At 43.8% G+C, this 8,275-nt stretch overlaps 1 protein-coding gene across 1 annotated transcript in view; it reads left to right on the top strand.

The window, feature by feature from the left end:
• The first annotated feature begins 3,788 nt into the window (after window positions 1–3,788).
• Window positions 3,789–8,275, top strand: part of atosa (atos homolog A) — a 34,148-nt gene continuing 29,661 nt past the window's right edge. The window contains exon 1 of the mRNA XM_080491660.1: window positions 3,789–3,874. Coding sequence (XP_080347786.1) covers window positions 3,844–3,874 — 31 coding nt within the window. The 5' untranslated portion in view covers window positions 3,789–3,843. The remainder of the gene's footprint in view (window positions 3,875–8,275) is intronic.

The raw sequence follows: 8,275 nt of genomic DNA, 5'->3' as shown, positions 1-8,275 counted from the left end.
AAATGCAGAGAGCAAGAATCATCAAGCTTTGAATAACTTCAATCAACTTGTCACTGGCGTGGCAGAAAAGAGCTTGAGAGTGCATCCTTTACACAGCTGGAGGGCAGCAAATACCTGCTCAACTGTGACCCCTGCCTCAAATACAACATGAGGATAATATTCTAGACTGAAGCTGAAAAATATTTTCATCTGTGGACTATTCCGTATTTGCCAAAATCACCCACGTAAACATGTCTGATGGTTTTATTTTCTGCGGTCCTGGCAACATCAGCTCCTCCCGTCAGCAGCCAATGAAGGAGTTCAAACCCCATATTCATGCTTGTTTGCCAATAAAACAATGCTTCCAAGTGTTTCCAGCATGATAGCAGGAAGCTAAAACGACGAGCTCACACTAATGTTTGGGATCAATTGCTCAAACACGTCATGGCCCAATGTGCAAGAATTCTGACCAAAAGAATGAGCAACGTTAACCTTCTCCCAGTGAAAGTCTACTGTCTTTACACGGTCTGTTCCATGGCCTGCTGATCCAGAGGGGGGGGAAGACAGCTTCGACGCTGTCACCTGCTGAGCAGACAGGAGTTTGTCTGGTTTTTCTGTCACTCGGGTCGGGTGTGGAAGCATGTGCTGCTGCGCCACTTTGGCACTTTGATCTTTCTTCTCCACCCTGCTGGGTTACTGATAGCGCCAGGTCCAGCAGGATCCCACTGGCCGTCTCTTCTAATAGTTTCCCAGTTCTGCAGCTTCTTTTTTACCCAGCAAAATGTACTTTATTTTGTCAGGTTATACAGCCAATGCACGTCTTTCTGGGGAAGATGAGTTTTTACATCCCAGAATCAGGACACATTCTAGCAAACACATCACCTCATATTTGATTTGTTTGATTTTGATATTTGATTATTTTGGAGGTAAGCTAAAATTACAATTACAAGGCAAACTATATGGACTTCACTTGTATAGAACATTTTGACCCATTTGACCAGTTTGGTTGTCTCAAAGCACTTCACACAGTCACATGCACACACATACACATTCACATACAAAGAATGACAGCTGCCATGCAAGGTCCTCGACATTCATTAGGAAAAGTGTGGGATTGCTGTCTTGCTCATGGACACTTCCACATAGGATCGAGGCAAAATGCACGGAAAAATCTAAAGACAAGCTGTGACATTTCTCCTTCAGCTCACCTGAGTAGCAAATAGTACTGCAAGTCAATATAGAATTTTAAAGAGAAATCTCTAAAATGACAGTTAGTCAGTGATCCAGCCTCTTCACTCAGTTTAGGGTAGCAGGGTGGTGGAGGAATCCCGTCTGACTGTGGGTGACGTCAGGGTGCAGCAGCCCATTTCGGGACAAACACTCACATTCACAACCTACAGGCAATTTATAGACACCAATGTTTTTGGATCATAGGAGGTAAGAATTCTCAAAGTGTGGGGATGCCTTTTCCCACTATGTTGTTTTTTCTTCAATTGAAAAATTCCCGATTTAAAAAAAGAATAAATAAATAATAAACATATTTAATCAAAACACTACTTGATATAACTCGGTGAAAGGCTAGCGACCTGTCCAAGGTGTATCCTGCCTTCGCCCATTGTTAATTGGAATTGGTTCCAGCAAACCCTGAAACAGATGAAGTGGTGAAGAAGATGGATGGATAAATGTTACTGGGTTTGTTCATGTGGTGTAAATTCATAATGATATAATACACTAACGTACAAAACCATAAGTGTAACAAAAGTTGGAGACAATATTATTAAGACCTTCCAGATACAAATTAAAAGTGTCTCACGAGTATGAAAAAAAAATTTTTTTGGTTGCTTTTGGCCTTCAAGAGGCAGCATATTAATATATGAACAATGTTAGGAAATAGGTCAATCATAAATTAATTTTGCACTTGCCAAAAAGATAGCATGAGTTGGAGGAAAGGCACAATTATATTTCATTAAGCTGGTTTGTCTGGTGTTCATTATTTTTCAAAGAGCTCTTAATGATGTTTTTACACTGTCTGACACTTTGCACAGAATACTAGACTATCTTATGGGTGCAAATATTAAAGCAGCATTGCTTCATATATCTGCTGACAAAATGTTTGTTAAAATAGTATCTTTGTGAGTCTATTTTTATTTTTGGGAATATTATATTGAAAAAATTACTATTTTTTTCAGTAAACTATTTTGAGACAATTTAAGTTTGTACCTTTGTTGATAAAGTGATATGATTTAGTTAAATAAGTGAATTCATATCCATATAGAGGAGGCATACTTTCAGAATAAAGGTTTTTGGTTTTTTTTCATTAACTTAGAATATAATTCAAGTCTCGCGAGGCCCGGCCAAGTGTATATTTTGGAGTGGAAATCCAATTATAGTCACCATAACAAATATATCCACAAATTTATCAATGTATTCTAGGGTCCGTCAGCATGTTGGGACTCTTAACTGGAACATATATTAGTATTACTATAAATATTTCTGATGTTTGGATTAAAACGCAGAACAAAATGTTCACAACGCAAGGGAACAAACCCTCACGTGCGCACGTGAACGCGCACAGCCTCGCACTGACCAATCAGCTTCCAGAGAGTAGCCCACCACTTCTCCTGGTCGTTTCCCCGCTTTCTGCCCGAAGACGTCCGCGGTACAGAGCATCGCGGACCGGGGATATTCGGAGTGGGGGTTATTTTCACAGGTGAGACGCGGGCATGTCTCCCGCGGAAGCTTCGGTAGTTGGCGGTTGCTATGGCTGCGAGTTCATGCGAGGCTGTGGCCGCGAGGGAAGTGACGAGCGTGGCTGTTGTTGGGACACGTGACTGGAGCTGCACTGATCTGTTTTGACAAGCAGGGAGGGAGGAGAGGAGAGGAGGGGAGGCAGGCTGCGAGCATCACGACCAGGAGGGACTCACTGTTCATTTCCTCCGCATTTCTCCTGAATTATCCCCGCAGCGAGCGACCTGCTCCGGCGGAGCCCCGGCGCTCACCTCGGCCTGTCAGTGGACACAGCGACCGCCTCTCGGCCCGCGCTCTCGGAAACCGTCGTTACCGAAGCGTCTGTTCAGGGAAGGAGGGGGGGAAAGTCGGTGCTTCTTTTTTTCTCTCTCTCTCTTCTTGTTGTTGCTCTGAAAAGTTTTAATGAGGATCACAAAGGAAGTCGGTACAGGTGGCGTTTCTGACGCCAAGTAGATGGACGCGTTTGGAGCTCGGCTCGTGGATAAAGTGGATCGTACCGCTGCGATATCACGATTTTTACACGCTGGGAATGTTTTCGTCGTAGTTAAAAAAAAAGAAAAAAAGCAACATCAATAAAGACTTCTAGGTAAACTGTGGCTCACTTGCGGCATTTCTGCGGTGGTTTAAAGAAGCAGCCACGGAACGTTCGTCGGTTGTTTGCTACCTACCGAGCCACCGCAGCTCCGCGAGCCCGCAGAGAGGAGCCAGTGTTCGGGACACACGCACCGACATGAACCGCTGCCTGACTATTGCTCCAGGTGCAGGAATCCCACGCGAGTCGCGAGCTCGCTGGTTAAACCAGTAGTCGTGTCGGTTACTCGGCGGGTTGACAGGTCGGTTGACTTCGCCTCGCTGTCAGCGGGTCGGTTGGACGGTACAGTGCTATCCGATGGAAGCGTACAGCAGCGTGCTAACAAAGCAATGCTTTGTTGTTAGGTAGGGGGCAGCTGGCACCAGCACGCAGGCTCCACAGCTGATTATACTGCTAAGGTGATCCAGCAGGTCTCAGTCAACCGCAGGGGGGGGGGGGGGTGGTGTTTGGGGGCGTCCAGACACCGAGGCCAAGACAGAAAAAGACCAAAGAAGACCCCAGCAGGAGATCCAGAAGGCAACCTGATGACACTGGACAATATGAAGTCCGAGCGAGGTATGTGGCCCACAGGATCACACATCCACACACAAACTCGCACATCTCCAGGGTGGACAAGGGCTGGTCAGTGTGTGGGCAAACTGTGTTTTTTTTCCAGCTTCAGTGGATTGACTGTACCCAATCCCCCTGAGACAAAAAAAATAAAAAATCAGGCCAGGGAATTATGTAACAGCTGGTCAGCCTAGTCACTGGTTATGTGAACTAACAAAGCCTGGCCCGGGTAAATGAGGACGTGTCGATACAACACACATGAGAGGCTCTGGCTTTAAACCTTACCAGGACTGTCAGGTGTTTCTTTTCACCCAGTTCTGCAGCGGTGTGCAGCTCACCAGCCGCCACGCTCTCTCTCCCCTCTTCCAGGAGTCTTGTTTTGACAGTCTCCTGCACAGGGCTGCTGCAAAATGTTCCTGACACCCACCCTGTTGTAGAAATAAGGCTCCTGCCTTATGCTCGCCAACCTGTTTACAGCTTGCTGTATTTGCAGCATGAGGTAAAACAAGGACAGAGGGGACTGCCTTGTTTGTTTCAATGTGATTATGCTAATTTTACCATCGCCTCCATTAGTAAAGGGTCTCTCCGAATCCAAATCCCCGCCCCGTCTCGATTAAAAATAGGTCCTCTATAAGCTTCTGGGTTTTTTTGCGAAATCATTGTTTTCTTCGGGCTTGGTCCTGGAGTAACCCTGCCCTACTTGCTTCAGTTGTCACCCATTGAAATGGCCGTCAGCATCCACTGTAGAAGTCGGATAATTAGCATTTCTTGGGACTCAAGCAGGCCAGGGCCAGGAAATCCAATCATCTGAATCAGGTGTTTGTTACCGCAGTGAGTCGCTCAAGCAATCTGAACAGCACTGAAAAACAGAGTGCTAAATGATTGACTGAACTAAGCTGTTTGTGATCCACTTCCATAAAAGCAGTGAGCAGGACTTGTTTTGAGTTGTGATCAAATCATCTGCTGCCAATCAGCGATGGTGTTTGTGTTGACATGTTACACAGCCAGGGCTACCGCCCACTCTGAAAGGCAGCTCCATTTGAGTCAATCTTCTGATAATGGACCTCCTAAACACCTTTTAAACCTGTGCCCCATATGCACATAGGCTTTTAACCCTCCACTGCAAAACCCTTTATTTAGACTCCGTGACCCTGACATCTGGGCGATGTGGCTGCCCAGGGCAAAGGGCACGCTGACTGGAAAACAGTACCAGCCTCAGCCTCAGTACCTGGGTCAACTGTGTGAACAACAAAAAACTGCTCACCTTCTCCTGATCTACAATCTGTAATCCTGTTTTATATGAGCCGTGAGATTGAGAACTGCTGGCCTGCGACACATCACTACAGTGCATCTGTTCTTCAACCTTCACGGATTATTAGCATGTCGGGTCAAATCGCTCTCTGTCATGTTCTAATTATGAGAGCCGAAGCCAGTAGAAGCCGCTCCACAGCAGCAGCTCCCCGTTTGACTGGCAGGCACTGTGGTGCTATTGTTGTTTTGAACGTATTGTACCCTTCCTGTGGTGGATACACCAAATTGCTTAAGGGCCAGATACCTTCTTTTCTGGTTGCTTCATTCCCTGCTTTCAGGAAAACAGAGAACTGCAGTGGTGAGAGGAGTGGTTTGCTCGGTAGCCCGGACTCTTGCAAGGTCGAGTTGGGCACAAAGCCGCTCGGTTCATTGCTTTGATGCCGAGCTGAGGGCTCTTTGGAAAGCCTGGCTCTGGATATTAAGTTTTCGGGGGAGAGCTGAACAAGTCCAGGCATGTCCATTTTTTACTGGGATAGGTTTCTCAGGTGGGTGAAAGGGGTCATGCAAAGGGTTCGAGTGGGGAAAAAAGAATTACTCCACCTTTCTTTACTTCTGGCTTCACTTCTTGTTAAGATGCCCGCTGGAATCTGGATCCAGATCAGATCAGTACTTGCGCAGAGGAGATTAAATGAATCCAGTCTTGGGGTGATTTGACAACTTTCCCTATGGTAAGGCTCCTCGCTTTTTCTAATGAACTTGGTTTTATAAAACCAAGTTATGTCATATTTTTCCTGCTTCATCCCAACTGAGATCATACAGTCCTGAAATAGAATTAGTTTTAGAAAGTTTTAGTTCATCATGCTGAAATTACCTGTCCACTATTCATAAGGAATTAATCAATTTAAATATTTATTAGAGTAAAATAGATTAATTTCCTTATTTTTTTTACTATGAATATTTGTGCTTGCATTGATTGTGATTAATGTTTTTTGTTGTTTATGGAAGAAATACTTATTTTGAAGAACAGAAATATGTGCTGTTATCAGTTTGGGACCTTTTGTCTTCTAATTTGTTGATTTTCTTTTTTCCTGAATTGGCATTTCGAGGCAGAAGCGGGATTAGTCCAGGTCTTGAAATACTGCTGCTATTCAATAGAACAAAGCATTTCGCCTGCTGGTCGGGAGGTGGGTTTTTTTTTGTTTTTGTTTTTTCTTACTCAATTCACGCAGCATCTCTTCAGGGCGTTTCTCGAGCTCCGCCTTTTGTTATAAAGGGAGAAAAGGAGCACTTATGTTCTGCTCAGAGACCTAACCAAAGTCATCTGACCCTCCTTGTTTTCCTGTGAGTTGAGCTATGAGTCAGGACAGCATGTGTGTGTGCGGGCGTGAGTACACACACATGCTGATGAAGTACTGAGTTTTTTCTCAGCTGGGTTTGCTTTGCTGCCTAGAGTAGACATTAGGAATGGAAATAAATAACTTTGCATTAGATGTAGACATGACGCCACATCAATAAAGATCTTAGCAACACCCTGAGAACGGTAACTGACTGCTTCCTTCTTTATGCCCTCAACCGCAGCTTCCATTATCATCCCTTTTGAAGTCACGCTGAACAATATACGCTGAGATGACCTCAGAGGTAGTCATGGTGGAAAGCCTTAGTCAGCTGGCGAGCCCCGGTGCAGTGTTTCTGTTCACTGCAGAGTTATTTGTATGGCGGTGCTTCCTGTTTGGAGCCTTAAAGGAGGGGATGAATGCGAGTCCACCTTCCCCCCACTCAACCAACTCACAACACTGGCTGCCTCCTGCGTGTGCGTTCAGCCAGATTACAGCTGTCCTGAGATGTCCCAGACACTTGCCAGGGGATCAGAGAATACACTCTCACTGACGAGGGACCCAGATAATACAGAGCGACGCACACTGCTGTCCCATATAGCACCTGTTTGCTGCTCTGTTGTCTTTGCATCCCTCCTCGGCTGTGATTTTATCCGCCACAGCAAGAGCCGGCCAACAACAGGTGCTCGCTTCTGCTTCGCTCCTCTCCATCTGTATCTTTGTTTTATTTTCGAGACGGAGTCATTTTGAAGCTGAGACACCATATTTGCAATCTTCTGTGGTACATCACAACTAGAGATGTAACACGTCACAATCGGTGTCACTGAAATCATCCCGGGTATTTGTACTGTAATAGATGTTAAAACAAAATAAATAAAAAATATATATATATTTTAATGTACTTTTTCAAAATGTATGGATGTTTTTCTTTAATGCACTGTTTATTAACGTTTTACAATGAAAACCACATAGCACCTACTTTTTATTGCCAAATTTACCACAGTTTTTGTTTTTCTAGGAGGCATTGGTGTAAATATTTCTTCCTAAGTGCTATATTTGCTACTGCTATACTTATTAGTAAGCAGCTACTCTCAACAGAAGAATCTGATTAGACAAGAAACTTCACATGAATGCTTCAGCATTAAACTATAAAACTCCACCATGCAACTATTTCCTTGTATGTTTATATTTTCTATGGATGCACACATAGAATGGAAGCATACAAATAAATGGACATGATCCAAAAGAGTGGAACCTACAGCAATATAGAAATTACTTTGTGGATTTTCGTGGCTATATTTGTGTTGGCGTAGACAACGAAAAGAAGGACGGCTGAATCCCAGCTTTGCTGATATTCAGTCCAAAAGCTTGACCCCTAGTTGTGCATTGTATTACTTAAGTATATTCTGATGTTTGTTCTTATGTCACATAGGTTTTTAGCAAATGCTAGTATTAACTTTAGGAATAACAGTCTTGATAAAATGAGGCAGAAATACTGTAAGAAAATGGCAACACTACTGCTGTGATTCAAACTGAACAGCAGAGGTATTACTGCAGTTTAATGGCTTTTTAAAAAAATATATGAGCTACAATTACCTGCATCTGACAGACTTTCAGTAGCAATGGTTGAAATTGTCTTTTTTTTTTTTTTTTTTTTAAATGTGCCTAATCATCACCAATATAAACATACTTGAAAATATCCGCTTGTTTTCTTTCCGATGACTAAAGATATATCATGCAGCAGTGATTAATAACTAGTTTAAGTCGACATGAGTGCTTCTCCGTATTGCCTTTTCAATACAACAGTGCAGCCATTTGCTGA

Source organism: Lipophrys pholis, assembly GCF_963383615.2.
Source record: "Lipophrys pholis genome assembly, chromosome: 2".
NCBI classification, from domain to species: Eukaryota; Metazoa; Chordata; class Actinopteri; order Blenniiformes; family Blenniidae; genus Lipophrys; species Lipophrys pholis.
Note: the sequence above shows the minus strand (reverse complement) of the source record. Positions and strands in the feature narration are given on the sequence as shown.